The 15972-nt window shown below is 44.1% G+C and overlaps 1 protein-coding gene across 2 annotated transcripts in view; it reads right to left on the bottom strand.

Moving 5' to 3' along the window:
• Positions 1 to 15972, bottom strand: part of LOC135916746 (angiotensin-converting enzyme-like) — an 80416-nt gene that overhangs the window by 49474 nt on the left and 14970 nt on the right. For both annotated transcript variants that reach the window (XM_065450195.2, XM_065450194.2), the window contains exons 3-8: positions 14257 to 14415; positions 12430 to 12538; positions 12154 to 12297; positions 11473 to 11664; positions 9082 to 9179; positions 1444 to 1613 (exon numbers count right to left, since the gene is read on the bottom strand). In XM_065450195.2, coding sequence (XP_065306267.1) covers positions 1444 to 1613; positions 9082 to 9179; positions 11473 to 11664; positions 12154 to 12297; positions 12430 to 12538; positions 14257 to 14415 — 872 coding nt within the window. The remainder of the gene's footprint in view (positions 1 to 1443; positions 1614 to 9081; positions 9180 to 11472; positions 11665 to 12153; positions 12298 to 12429; positions 12539 to 14256; positions 14416 to 15972) is intronic.

Below are 15972 nucleotides of genomic sequence, written 5' to 3' on the forward strand. Positions count from 1 at the left end.
CGCGAATGGTCTAAATCTTTCTTGAAGACGCGCGGACACCAATGGATCGTTCCATGGCTCGTGTATAAAAATCGACGCGCTTGACCAGCACATTAGATTTCGACGACCACCGACTGTGTTCGCCGCTGTTGTTGTGCTTTAAGTGTAGCCTGTTTCGTGGGCACAGGTTCGCCCAATGAAAGTTGGTTTCGCCATTCACATTATTGTTACTGTGTTCTCTTTACCGTCACTGCTACGGGACAATATGGTCGGCGTGGTGCTCCCAAGATATACACACAAAAAAAAACTACTCCGATACCATGAAATTGTTCAACCACATCTATACATCATGAGTTTTGCTTAATCTCGAGGGAGGGGGGAGCTGGCTTATCTTTAGGGTGGGATATGACAGCTTGTGTTTTCCTTTCATTTAAACGTATGCGCTTGGATTCGGACCATATTTATAACTACATGACGGTATCATTGAATTCGTGAACAAGCAGATCAATATAATTTCCAGCAAGGAAGATGCGTGTATCATCAGCGTTGATAATAAGTTTAGCCGTGGAGTTAGTGTTTGAATTATTGTTGCGTGTGGAAAGACACAGACAGAAGAGGCTATTGAAAGGCTATTCACACTGGAGCCAGGCAGCCAGGCCGACACTCGCTCGCGCCAAGCGCACCGACCAACTTCATCATCGTTCTCGCAGCGGCTCGTTTCTTGAGCATCGCTCGATGATATCGTAATAATAATATTAAGGTACGTACTAAATAGTAATGGCCCCAATATACTACCCTCTGGAACGCCATAAATACCAGATTTTGGCTCAGATATCAGGTTGTCTATGTAAACAGCCTGTTTTCTATGCGATAGACGTGATTTGAGATGCATTTGAGTCTGTCTGCGAAAACCTTATCATTTTAAGTTTTTTAGGACAGTATGACTCAAATTATAGTACATGGCCTCTGAGATTGCAAGCAAGCCGCAAGTGCCACGCGATTTCGCTGGTCTGCCCAGCCGCAGTGCTCTTTCTTAACTTTCATAACACGTTCTGCGTCATTTAGGCAAGGAGTAAGGGAGGTGTTTTTCTATTTTTATTACTATGTTTCTGGAGCTTCTGTTCTGCAAGCTTTTCGTACGTGCACATTCATTCGTATTTCAAGCGTTAAATGTGGCGCGGAAGCTGCTGTATGTGTACAATATCTGATGCTAGGCGTTTTAGTGACTACAAGATTGCTTTACAGCTCTGCTAAATAAAATAAAGTTGCTTCCTGGTTTGCGAGGTAGGCTTCAAATGTATTGCGCATCGCCGAAAATGTGGCCAGACAAACGTACGCTCGTGTTCAAGTATCAGCAGTTTAGGGGTGCGTTTTCCAGTGTGATCGACGACCACTAAACTTTATTGCGCGCCTCCCCCCCTCTGCCTTCGTTATCATCTCCGCTCACATCTGTGACACACTTGCCTTACATCCTTGCCGATGTAGAAATCCCAAGCCGAAGCATGGCACACAATCTTTCTGTCTTTCGGCTTTATCAGCACCGACCGCTCCCAGAATGTTTTAGGCATTGGTGGGAGGCCCATTGAGGTGAAAAACTCCTCAGACATCTTGAACATGCCGAGAACCATCATCTTCTGCAAAATACAAGTGCACAGTGGGTGGTCAACTTTTATAGGGATTTCCTAAAATGAAAAAAAAAACACTATTTTCCTTCAAGTTTCTACATTGCTGTTGTTTGAATCAAACTGCGATAGAAAGCTGAATGCTTACAGCGCGCTAAATGTACGACACCAGTTTTGAACCATTGCACGCGTTTGTAACGCTTTGAACCTGCGTGCAATTTACACTCTTTTATACAAGCATTTCAAGCGAAAGAAACTAAGTCTTTAATTATTACAGCACTAGTCATGGCTCATTTTGGGCGTCTCCTTTTCGTCGTAAGGGGTGTTTGGAGCCGTAGATGGCAGATGAATGTCGATGTTTGCTGCTTAAAGAAATGATCAATGATATCTAACATCCCGAAGCTACAAGTGTTGCGTGAGAATCGGATTATACGTTACCAGCTGGTTGATTATCGCACACTCCTAAATGATAGTACACGAACATACCTTCATTGCGCCCGCATCAAAATACGGCCACCACAACCGGTAATAATATCCGCGACATCGCACTTGGCAGTTCCATAGTCCGTCACTCTTAGTACTTAATCTAGTTTTTTTGTTGTTTAGAATACACATGTGCAATTAAAGGAACGCTACTCTTGCTGTGATACGGCCGTTGCGGTGGCAGAGCTGCTATAGAATTCTGATAGTAGTTCAATTCCCGATAGTAGCGGCCGTTCAACACTATCCTGGAACAGCGCTTCAGACGCGGTCGCTAACCCGCATAGCCTCAGTGCTGCTTTGCGCCCTTAAATTCTGCGAATCAAACACTTTACTCGATGTAATCAAATGCTTTGTTATCCGAAGTGATGGAAAATTAATAATCAAAAGACAAGATGTCGCGAGTACGCTTGGAAATCCCTGCACGGCCTCCATCTGGTGTCCTAAAGTTTGACATCAATGGTTTAGTAAGGAAAAAAATTTGCACTCATTAATAAGCTAGCCGTCACTCTTGACTAATTGTGTGAAATTTTCCTCTATAAATATGACCACCAATATGCGGTACTATTATTAAACCAGCAATGTCAGATCGACGTCATTGATGCTAAAGTCCGGTCGCAAACCAAAAGTGAATTACGTTTAGCCTTCTTTTTCTGAGATGTTCTGAGAGGATGTGCTTTAAGTTCCACCTTATCCTTTCTTCTACTGTGCTTTAGAAAAGAGTCATAAAATAATAATAATAATAATAATAATAATAATAATAATAATAATAATAATAATAATAATAATAATAATAATAATAATAATAATAATAATAATAATAATAATAATAATAATAATAATAATCACCAGCCTGGTTACGCCCACTGCAGGGCAAAGGCCTCTCGCATACTTATCCAACAACCCCGGTCATGCACTAATTGTGGCCATGTCGTCCCTGCAAACTTCTTAATCTCATCCGCCCACCTAACTTTCTGTCGCCCCCTGCTACGCTTCCCTTCCCTTGGAATCCAGTCCGTAACCCTTAATGACAATCTTCCCTCCTCATTACATGGCCTGTCCATGCCCATTTCTTTTTCTTGATTTCAACTAAGATGTCATTAACTCGCGTTTGCTCCCTCACCAAATCTGCTCTTTTCTTATCCCTTAACGTTACACCCATCATTCTTCTTTTCGTAGCTCGTGGCGTCGTTCTCAACTTAAGTAGAACCCTTTTCATAAGCCTCCAGGTTTCTGCGCCGTAGGTGAGTACTAGTAAGACACAGGTATTATACACTTTTCTCTTGAGGGATAATGGCAACCTCCTGTTCATGATATGAGAATGCCTGCCAAACGCACCCCAGCCCATTCTTATTTTTCTGATTATTTGTGTCTCATGATCCGGATCCGCCGTCACTACCTGCGCTAAGTAGATGTATTCCCTTACCACTTCCAGTGCCTCGCTACCTATTGTAAATTGCTGTTCTCTTCCGAGACTGTTAAACAATACTTTAGTTTTCTGCAGATTAATTTTTAGACCCACTCTTCCGCTTTGCCTCTCGAAGTCAGTGAGCATGCATTGTAATTGGTGCGCTGAGTTACTAAGCAAGGCAATATCATCAGCGAATCGCAAGTTACTAAGGTATTCTCCATTAACTTTTACCCCTAATTCTTCCCAATCCAGGTCTCTCAATATCCCCTGGATTGGGAGGTACTTTTTATCATTGGTTTCTAAAAGAACTGGGCGTTGAATGAAATGCTTTATTCTTTAAGAGAATGATATAACGGTTGACCATTACTATGTGATCATGCGCACGTAAATACGATGGGGAGGGGGGCAGAAGAAACGGAATTTCTTGATGGAGCCCTTCTCAATTGTGTTGCTATGCTCTCGGGCTAATTGGTTGTGGGGGAACGTTTTACAAGTTAGTAAGTAGCCTAGCCAACATCACTGCAACATGTCTTAAAGGTTTGTCTTGTGGGCACGGAATGTCCTCCTAATTTTGATTTCTTCGTGAGACAAACTAATAGTTTCTTCCTAAGGGCGAAGCAATGAATTCGATAGCAAAATGTTAGAATATTACACGAAGGGTAAGACTCGTAGCTGCAGTGGAAGTACAAATTGAAGTAAACGTAAGCTATGTAAAAACAGGCTGTTGTGCTAGTGTTCCTCTGAGTTCTGACGTCGGACAATTTTGTTTATGCTTATTAATTAATGCCAGCGTCTTAGCAACTTCACCACCGCTCTTCCACAACGGGTGTATTTCAAAACGCTGTTCTGGTCCGATCCTCGCGGCAATAAAGTTACATCTTTTTCAGATTTGAGCTCTGTTATTGTTTCGAACTTTTAATATTTAAGTTTGAAAATATTTAAGATAAAAGGCATGCACTGTCAGTGTTTTCTTTCGTGGCATTTGTTTGTGCACTTCCGATCTAAAATCTCTTCGGAATATATTGTCAAGAATTTAAAAACTGGTAGGGGCAACATTAGTGATAAAGTGGTGCGGCAATATAACCCTCATATACCGCATGTCTTATACCGCATGTCTTATTGCATGGCATAGCATATAGTATACATATGCCTAATTATATACGGAATCTCACGGGGACGTCAACGGTGATGGCAGACATTTTTTGGAGTGTCCATATAACTGCTATCGCGATAAAACGACGAAACAAATTCCGGCAGACGCCATTTCCCATTGACTGTCGACATTAATGCAAGTATCATTCAAGCACTGGAGCGACATACCAAATGACTGAAGACACCTTTATTTAGAATCTGTAGTGGCCCTTCATAAATTTATATTGCTGTGGCTATATGCGATACAAGCTATTTCTAAAGTAGGCCCGCTTTGCTATGACACTAACTCGCTAGGGTCGGTCACGAGCATAACGGTAACGACAATGTAATGGAAAAGAAGGAATGATGTTGATGGAAGGACGAAGGTGGTATGACGCACGATAGCATGGTGAGAACTGGAGGACGATTGGGAAATGACGAAGGTCGCACACGAAGATAAGACGGCATGAGGTGAATGGGATGACGAGAACTGTATGGTAACGACAGCACAACAAGTATTGGACGAAGCTGGAATGATGACGATGCAACAATTACGACGGCACCTTGACCCAAGTATGACAATTGCGTGACGACGACAGTAAGACGGCGATTGATTGACGACAGCATGATTACGATGGAATGACGAGGAAGGAATGACGTCTATGAAACAACAAATATGGTGCGATGACGCGGCATGACGACAGTAGGATGACGAGGACTGTGGGACCACAACGGTACGACGACGATGGTGTGACGAGATTCGGAGGACGAAGCGGGATTGACGACAATGCAACGATCACGATGGCATCACAACCAAGAGCACACACCCAGTGGCCCACACTACGCATGTGGGCAACTTGGGTCACTGGGTCAGAATAAAAGGATAGATAGATAGATAGATAGATAGATAGATAGATAGATAGATAGATAGATAGATAGATAGATAGATAGATAGATAGATAGATAGATAGATAGATAGATAGATAGATAGATAGATAGATAGATAGATAGATAGATAGATAGATAGATAGATAGATAGATAGATAGATAGATAGATAGATTGCCTAAAGTAGGCAAAGAATACTCAATGCGCTAAAACACATTAAATGTCTCAGACTATGTTTTTGGATGAGGCACTGAGCCGTACCCAAATGTTCTAGCAGTTTGGGCTGTTACAAGAGGAGAAATGAGCGTTAAAGACCACCCTCATTTCGCAGACCTTCAACCAGCCATACAGACGAAATTTTCGAAAAGGTTGAACAAGAAACCAACCAGTCATCGTACACAATTTACAAGATTGCTGATGGCACGAGTTGGAGCTCCTGTGAGTTGATTTTGAGGCTGAAAGCAGGCATGAAACGCATTGCCATGCTGTTTGTTCCCCGCCTGCTTGCAGAGAGAAAAAAAAAACTCTTTTATGTTGCGTTGAGCTACTTTTAGATTTTCTTTTGGAGGTCATCGCGGGTGACGAAAGCTGGTCTAATGGGTATGATTCTTGAAGATTATTTCTTGGACGCGGCCGACAAAAAGAAACGTGAGGGGTGCGCTCATGTGAAAACATTGGTCATCGTTTCTGACTTTCCTCGTTGTTGCTTTTTTTTCTATGTAGTTCGATAGTTTTAAAGTTTATTTAACATAATGAACGTATACAATGGCAAAGTACACACTTTTGGGACCCAACAAATTCGTTAAAGGGTCCTTACCGATTGTTATCACAATCGGAAGCAAATACTTTATGGGGCGAATCTGGATGCCATCGGAGTCCAAGGAGCGGCTGTTTCCTATATCGCTGAAGCAAGAAAAGACTTCTAAGGGGCTAGTTGGGGCAAGAAATAGAGTGTTACTAAACGGATTTATAGGCAGGAACAGAGTATAGTTGTTGAGGCCATCAACGTCATTTAACTATGGTTCTAATGTGAAGATTTCAGTAAACGTGTTTGGTATACCATTTTCGGAAAGTTTCTGCCCGTTATGACACAAAACATCTGGAATAGCTGAAATTGAATTGGGCTTTGGCAAAGCATTCAATTTGCGCAAGAGCACATCACTTTTTTGATTTGCTGGGTCACTAAAAATTCCCACGTAATAAGTATCCTTAGCAGCCCTAAACTGATTTGTGAGATTATTTCTGTATTTCTTAAACTCCCTTAGAAGGGCAGGATCTCTAGAATTCACAAATCGAGCATACATGGCGTGTTTGTGTTTAACCATAACAAGAAGCTCAGCTGGTAGCCAAGGTTTTCATGGTTTGGATGGCCGTGTCATTTTTTTCATGGGGAAGTGTTCATGGTAAACAGTTTTGAAAGTGCCCATAAAAGCAGTATACGCAGTGTCTCGTGCTCGTGTAAACGCTGTTCCAAGCTACATGAGTAATAGCTTGCCCAAATGCTCCAAGATTTGATGAAGTAATGTATTGAATAAAGAATGTTTTTTTTTTCGTTTTACTAGCAATGCAGTGAATTCTATGTACTAGTAATGTAATACTCAGATGATCACTGATATCAGTGTACACAACTTGGGCCTCTAATAAACCAATAATAATGTTTCAAATGAATACATCTAATTGGGATGCACCTTCAAAGTTACGTGCGTTGCAGTAGATATTATATTTGAAAAACCATAGGTTGTGATAAGAGATTGAAAATCTATTTGTAGCGGGTAAGACGAAAGCATGTTTATATTGACATCACCGCCTAAGATAAGATTGACCTTCTCTTCTAATGTATGACTGAAAAGTTTTTCAAGAAACACAAGAAATTGGGTTGCGCCACCTGATGGTAGCCTGTACACAACAGAAAACATATTACTCTGACTCTGCATTGTTAACACCTAGTAGTCGGAAGTTATATCAGTGAATTCATCTACGGGCTTAGCCACAATATCGTCCCTGACCAAAAGAGTGACACCACCCCCACGCTTAACCTGACGACTTCGGAAAAACGATTGATAGCCAGGAGGCTGAAACATGTGCGATGTGGGCGTGGACCAAGTTTCAGTTAACATTATTGCTCTAAATGGTACTCCAAAAGTGTCGATTAGCGAGGTCAAGTCCTCTATTTTATTTGGAAGTGACCGAACATTTTGATGAAAAAACTTCAGTTCCGGCTTTTTAACTTACACTAATGGTTTTATTTGGGATGGAATATAGCCCATTATTAGGCCAGATGAAGCATGGTTAGTCCCAATTAGCAAATTTTAGACAGGTCCCTTGCACTTCCAATGACACGCACCTGGCTAACTTCTGTTTCCCTCGCCTTGATGCGGCAACCACCCGTCCAAAGAAATTAAATTTTTTCTCTCTTCAGAGCGAATGCCTGGGCTAACAGACGCTTATTGTCGGCCGTGAAGTGCTCATTAATATAGACAGGAGTGACTGGAGTCTGAGAGAGATCAAGGTCTGTCGTAGTTCATCTAGCCTTTCTAGATTTGCTGATGAAATCAGCCTTCTTTGTTCTCAGACAAAATCGGACTACTACGTTTTTGTCTTTCTTGGGGTACCCAGTGAATGACGTCGATATCTGCAGGAGTCACTGGACACCCAATCTTGTCCCCGATTTTTTGCAAAATGGCATTGCAGTCCTCCCCTTGTGTGCATGGTAGACCCTTAAGTCCTGTCCTTGCGTGCACGTTATATCATAAGAAGCCAACAAACACTGACACCGAGGACAACACAGGGGAAATAACTTGTGCCTAATAAATGCAACAAAGAAACGCTAAATTAATGGAAATGAAAGTAGACGGAAAAACAACTTGCCCCAGGTGGGAAACGATCCCACAACCTTCGCATTTCGCGTGCGATGCTCTACCAATTGAGGCACCGCGGCACCCTTTCACCATCCACTTTCTTGGGTATTTATGTTTCCTAGCAGAACCCTGGGAGTATTAGCCAGCGCCACCACGCTTTCTTCTCGTTTATTATATAACGAGGGTCTCCAATCCGGCAACATTGATGCCTTCAGGTAGCATGTGTGGCTTTACTGACCAGTCGCCTTCACCCGAAACGATCACGTTCTCGTGACGCCTGCGGCAAAAAGGACGTTCCACGTCCGCCGCCTATGTCGCTGAGTGGTGGTGTTGGCTAACACGGCCAGGGTTCTGCTAAGAAACATAAATACGCAAGACAGTGGATGGCGAAACGGTGCCTCGGCAACTCAATTGGCAGAGCATCGTGTGCGAAATGCGAAGGTTGTGGGATCGTTCCGCACTTGCGGCAAGTTGTTTTTTCATCCACTTTCTTTTCCATAATTTTATCGTTTCTTCATTTCATTTATTAGGCACAAGCAATTTCCCCTATGTTGTCCGTGGTATGTGTTTGTTGGCTTTTTATGATATATATATATATATATATATATATATATATATATATATATATATATATATATATATATATATATATATATATATATATATATATATATTTATTTATATATATATATACGCAGCTTGCAAAGTACTTGCCCTTTTTTTCATGGCACCTGTGACGTCAACTGCCGGTTTGTTCGGGTATGGTCGGCTGAGTTTGGTTAACGCAATCCAATCTTGAGAGTGGATGTGACCTGCGCAAAGAACATACAATGTGTTGTTATTTAACGAACCCGCCAGTGTGTCGCAATGCATATAAATTTCATCTGTGGTGATACGTTCCTAAACGGTAGCCTGTATAAATAAAGAGACGGAGAAGTCTATGTATAGTGTCATAAGCTACTGCAATGCTGCCAGCTGTTACTTAGGGATTCCCAGCGCTGTGTTCCGATCAACCAAGAAGCACTAGCACTTCAGAAGTGAGCGCTTAACTTTTTCGTTTAGGATATATATGGCTGTTTCAAAACACGCGTCACTTAAGTACAGGATATAAGAAGAATGTGTGATGGCATAATCAAAATCTTAGGGCACCTTTACCACAATGATACTCATGAATATACATCGGATGTCATTAAAGGTGCCCACATGAAACCTTCCAGATGATCTTCTATCATCATCAGCAACAGCAGCATACAGGTTAATATTTTTTTACATCTACAGAAGTGGCGAAGGCCTTTCCAAGTGTTCTTCATTGCTCCGATCCATTCGTAGAATGTTGCTCATCTCATCACACCATGTAACATTCTGACATCGTCGACCTTGACATTCATTCACTTAACGGACCACCGCTTATGTGCTCTGCGCATTACATGACCTGATAAACACCGTTTCTTTCCCCTAATGGGAAGTAGCATATCTCTTGCAGCACATTTGTCTCGTAAATAAACAATGTGAAGTTTTGAGAATGTCTGATGAAATCTGTGGGAATGCGCATCAGAGGCCCTTGAGAAACAGTTCTGTAAGGCAGAGAGATGCGCTAGTTGATATTTAGACAAGGACATGCTCTAGCACAGTAGGCACATCGGTTATGCCAGTATGTTTGGCATCAGGCGAGGAGGACGAAGTTGCGTTTCTTTAATACAACGAAACTACCACCTCACAGCAATTTAGAATTTTCATTACCCTCCTACGGTGTCGAATATCGCAAGCAAAACTATGAGTAGGTGTGAGATCGCCACATCCAAACCTCTGCACGTCACGTGGAGATATAAAATCACTGGAGCATTTTCTCCTTCTAGGCGGAAAAGGCGTATGATCCCGAAAACAAGACCAACTTAGAGCAACCTCTATCGCATATTGGCCTTCCTCTCTCGGAGCTTTATATTTCATCTCTTGGTGCGAGCACCTTTGGTCAAGCGTGGAAGGAAGTTTGTCAGATTGAAGTGAAGTTTGAAGTTTGAGTTTATACGCACACAAAACGTAAATACATAAATCTAGTATACAGACGATGGTCCCATAGCATTGCTAACGACAACGGTACCCTCGTTGTGCAGGAGTACTTCACTGCTAGAGAGAGACTGACCTGCTAAACACGTTTTGATCACTGTTAACATCATAATTTACATTTTTTAATCTAGTGGCTTCGTCAAAATTGCCATGCTCTCTTTTGAAATAATTTTTGTAGAAATATAATCATTATTATTTAAATATAATGAGTACGGACCACTAAGTTAAACGAAATGAAGGCCTTATGTTTCCATTGCAAACCTTCGCCAATCCCCCTTCTTGTGTACGCACCATATTTTAAAGGCGACAACGAGTATAACATGAATCAGCGATAACTACCCGCTTCCTGGCTAATCCCCCAGAGTGGGCATACGCCACTGACACCTGCGCTCTACATCTACACCTGTATCGTGGCCGATCTCCCGTAGTAGGTGCAGCCATTCCATTAGGAACCAAACCAAACCCCAACTGATGGCTCCACTCCGGGCCTCTTTGGTAGGCCCACGCCTCTTGGCCCCACTGCATTCTTGGAGAGCTGCCCCAGAACCGGCCGCCATACTTTTTTGGAGCGCTCATTCACGGGCCAGTGGTGGCACTCGTCTCATCTCTCGGGACGCTTATTCTTTTGTAGCATTCAGAGGTCTGCGTTCTTGGAGAATTGAAGTAGTTGGGGCGCTCCCACATTGTGTGCGTGTTGGAGGAGCAGGCGTTTCGCACTGTACACAGGTTCGTAAGGAAGCTTTGGTCCCCGATTGTGTAATGCATGCATAGCGTTGTTTGAAATTAAATCCTAGAGTTTTAAGTGCCAAAAGCCATGATGCGATTGTGAAGCACGCTGTAGTGTGTAACACCGGGTTAATTTTGAACACGTAGGGTTACCTTAACGTACGTGTAGTGGGATGTATGTTCGGGCTGACCATGGGTTCCTCTGTTGAATGCGTGTGTGGGATAGTGTGCGCAGAAGAGTGGACGCGGACTTCCGGGACTTTAGAGTATGCAGCCTACAAGGCATTTCTTGCATGCGCTGTGGTGCGGTCGTACCGAGCAGGTGTGCCGGGATGGGTCCGTCTTCTAAAATCTTGTCCGGGCCGTAGATGGCACGCAACTTGCTGCGCACGTACGCGTGCAGCTCCTGGTAGAGCGGGAACAGCTGCTTCCACAGCTTGGCCATGTTCCTCTCGAGGCCGTTGTATTCGTACACGTCCTGCCAGAGGCCGCTCGCGTCCTTGAAGCCTGCAGCAAAATGGAAAATTCGAAGGCATAGCATGCCTTCCAAGTCTTTGCGCCTGGGCAGGTGTAACACTTTATTTCATTTAATATGGTATGGCCGGAGGTAGAGTCAGCAGGGAGGGCGAGAAACAGTACGAAATAACAAGTCGTAACAGCTGCGCATCGGGAACAAAAGAAACTGGTATGTGAAATCGGCAAATGAATTGTCTGAGCTCATTCCACTAATTTAGTCGGTGCGAGAAAGAATATATGGCAAGCGGGTCTTTTGTCCGATTACACAATTAATTTTACCTGCACTTGCGCAATGATCTGCATTTCTGAACGCACGTTACCAACTGAAAGTTTCATTTGGTAGGGCACATTCACGCACAAATGCTACTAAATGCAACTGAGAATTTCGGTCGATAGCATCTGTGTGTAAGGGCAGTGTTTCATGCACCTTTTACGAATATGCATCAACCCCATCCGGCCAATTTGGCTATTTTATCTCACCGTTCAGCCTGGCCGCTTCGTTCATGAGATCGACGTAGCGCAGGTACCTCTTCTTCATAGGCTTCCCCGCAACCTTCCGCCACTCGTTCCATACGTGCTGAAGCTCGCAGTAATTCCGGGAGTCCTTGAGGATGTTTTTGATCTCTGATTGCAGATGCGCATGAAAAATATGCACCATCATCACTTACAACATCAGACGTAGCAATGAGCACAAATGAATCGTGGCCTTGTCTCTCAACATGCAATCCACATATTGTGTGAGTTCCACTGCCGTACCTGGTTGTAAAGACAAGTTGCATTCTTCTGACGTGTTAGTTTTTCGGAGAAAAGGACATATCTTTCCCGAAGCATGGTTTTCTTCCATTTCCGCAACTATGTTCAGGAGCTGCAAAAGAAAGCAAAAAGAACCAGAAGTTGTTTTACTCGGAAACAGGGCCTTCGGAATCCTCAGCGCATAGAAGCCATTTGAATTGTTTAACGTTCTTCTCGTCGCAGGAGAGAGTGCTCATTTATGGTGCTTTCGTGATGGATCATTTTATTTCAGGAAACATTACAAGGAATGTTACTCTAAATTCCAGCTTAACTGTTAGCCTCTTGCTTGGAAGGAAAATAGTAGTAATGTCGAAAAAAAATTCTTGGCGTCTTTTTGTGTAATTTCTAAAATTGTGCTAAAAACAGCGTGCAAAAAAAGAATAACTTGGAAGCGTTCAGGTTCGGCCTCGTTCGTAACACATAACTTGCAAACATCTAAGCGCTGTGACAGGTGATAACAAGCAAATAGACACACATGAATACTTTGGAGCTACCCGTCTTTTGTGTGCAAAATAACTTGCCTATCAATCGTAACTTTTCAGCCTTATATTTTCGCAGAAACCGATGGCTGCGTAAGAGCTGATTTTGTCAGGATCTCCAATAAAAAAATGACTACTTGAAAAAGATGATGCACTGTGCGTGTGCGTGAGAGGTGATTTGAGTGATATGTCACGTGTTCTCAAATTTCTCTCGCACGAATTTGTGGTGGTGGTGATGCTGCAGCAAAAGGGAGCGTTGGCATGGCATACACAGCCGGCAGTTGCTCCGCATGAGTCTCTTATGACTTGAAGTCAATAGTGTTTTTCACCAGGTGTCGATGTGCCTCGTGTAACGAAGGAAGGCAGTCAGCAGTCGTTGCACACTGTTCCTGATTGGCGTGGGCCCTCTGAGGGAAATGATGTTTCGAAATGTTCTATGCATGCGACCACACTTTTGCAGGCTGTCGACCATTGCTTATAATTCTGTGTCCAACTGCGGACATAGGCTTGACTTTGCGCTTTCCCCGCTCTACGCCATCTGTGTTTATATGGGCGACATTGAACGTTTATTTTCGCGCAGTCTGAGCCTTTCGACCAAATATTTATTCATGTATATCGAATACATGTGATCTGCTAAAGTCACTAGATGTAAAGGCATATGAGCGCTCCTCCGATGCGATTTGTGCTTTTGTTTCGTCTTTCTATGTGTTGTAAGTAGGTTTCGCAAAAGACCGAATTGATTTCGCCCACTTGGAATTCCTTATCGCGCACGCAATCCACGGTACACGGGCACTTCTTTTCAGTCTTTCTACGTCTGAATGCCAAAATTATGCAGGTAGTGTACACATCAGCGTGAGCAGAAGTGAGGGAACGTGTTCTGAATAGCCCTAGCTTGTTCGTATTGCACTTGTCCACGAATTGCAATCTACAATTCGGCAAGGGCGACAAGCACTTGAGGTAAAAGGCGACGATGTAGTCTGGCCAAGGCTTTCTCTTTTGATATTTCTGTACATGCGCGAACCATTGAGAAATATATCAAAAGAAGCTTAGTATTGAATTTAATACTGCACAATGTTTCTTGCAAATGAATTTCACAGTCAGTGATTTACGTATCGAAAAGCTATAAATCAATGTGGCCGATTTTATATGAATTGGTGAACAAATAACTTAGTAAAGCTGCTGAACAATTCATTTGCGTAATCGGAATTTAGTTCCATTGAAGTACGAGCAATTAATAAAAGAACGTATCAGAGTAAGGGTGAGAAAGAAAAAAAGTTTACTTCGGGAATGAGAAAAGAGCAGGTTTCGTTACCTCTTTTTGCTTGTCATCGCTCAGAATGGCAGTTCCCAGAACTGATAATTTTTCGAAAATTCTTCGCGTCACCGGATCCTCGAATTTTGTCCATTTGTACTTGGTGACATTTTTCCAGACTTCCTTCTCCAGTTTTTGCATCTCCAGTGTCGCCTTCACCTAAGGAAGGAATACAAATAACGCGGTAAATGTAATCATAATGCGCGCTCATGCACGAGAATGCGCAGAAACACGCAATGGGGTGTACTTCAACACGCGCGAATGTTCTGCTTCGTAGCATTTGGGACATATCATGAGGAAAAAAAAATTGGAGGACGCTTATGCTATCTTCGGCTGGTCGCTTCCATCCCCCGGAGCAGAGTCGGGCAGATCCGGCGTTCCCCGAGCTCAGAGGTAGAGGACGAGCGCGCAAGCCAAACGTGCGACTCGCTCTCGGAGGAGGCAATGGCAGATGCTAAACCACGTGACTACTACCAACGTCCGATGTTTCGCTTATCGAAAGCTCCCGGCGCTGCCGGGAAAACCGGCGGACGCGCCGGCGGGACGAGCGTTCGTCGCAGTGGCCTAGGTTGCCTAGGTTACGGTGGGCCGTCGCCAACAGCAGCGACGCGGCTCTGCGATGACGTTTCAATTTCGACGACTGCTCCGACAACAGGGCTCGGAGCGCCTCAGAGCGCTCGAAGGTGGAGGAGAGCAATCGAGAAGAACCAGCCGAACGCAGGGCGGGCACCCTCTTTCAACCAGCCGAAGACAACGCCGCTCGCGAGAGCGCTCCAGAGCGCTCAGAAACGACCAGTCGAAGATGGCATTAAGCTTCGCCTTCAAGAGTGGAACGCGATAGCGTTATCGCACCCCGTTCGCACCGCCTACTCAAACGATCTGCGCCACCGAAACGTCGCGATCGGCACAGATAACCGGGCCGCGGCGCGCCATGAACGCGGACGCGATCATGGGTAAAGCCCCTCAATTTTCCAAAAGTAGCGCCATTCTTAGATCTTTCCGCCACCCCGCTCACCCAGGCGCTTCCTCCTCCACTCCTCCTGTCGCCCCAGCCTCCTCCGCTCCCCCATTGGCCAATCTGTGTCACGTGAAAGCGGGCCCCGCGCTTTTGTATATTTTTTTCTTTCCGGCGCAGAGCAGGCGCCGCGCTTTTGTATATCTTTTCTTTCCAGCGCGCTGCGACCCCCAATCTTGGGCCTGCGACCCCCATTTTTGGGCCTCCGCGACGAAGTACGGCAGGCGGTTTGAAGGAGCGCGGTAGTTTTATACAATGTGTTAGGGCCGAGTGCTTAATTGCGATGCCGTGCTGCTGCGCCTACGGTTGCCACAACAGACCCAGTGACGGCAAAAAGCTTTTTGTTTTACCATCCGCCGGGCGCAACGCAAAACGAAGAAAAGTGTGGATTCACAAGATCGGGCGGGCTGACTTCGAGCAAGTGGCAAAGAACGCGCGGCTTTGTTAAGTGACACGGCTCCTCCAACCTCTTCTTTTGACGCCCGTGTCAAAACGGGCCCGTGTCCAGTGCATTGGGGGTGCGTTAAAGAACCCCAGCTGCAAAAAAAATTAATCCAGAGCCCCCATTATGGCGTGCCTTATGAGATCGTGGTGTTGGGATGTAAAACCCAAGAATCAACTTTTCTTCTGTCTTGTGTGCCTTGACTGTTCCAGTTAACGCAACACTGCTTCCTTGTGAAAACTTACAACGCAAAAGAATA

The sequence above is a fragment of the Dermacentor albipictus genome, chromosome 4 (genome assembly GCF_038994185.2).
Source record: "Dermacentor albipictus isolate Rhodes 1998 colony chromosome 4, USDA_Dalb.pri_finalv2, whole genome shotgun sequence".
Classification (NCBI taxonomy): domain Eukaryota; kingdom Metazoa; phylum Arthropoda; class Arachnida; order Ixodida; family Ixodidae; genus Dermacentor; species Dermacentor albipictus.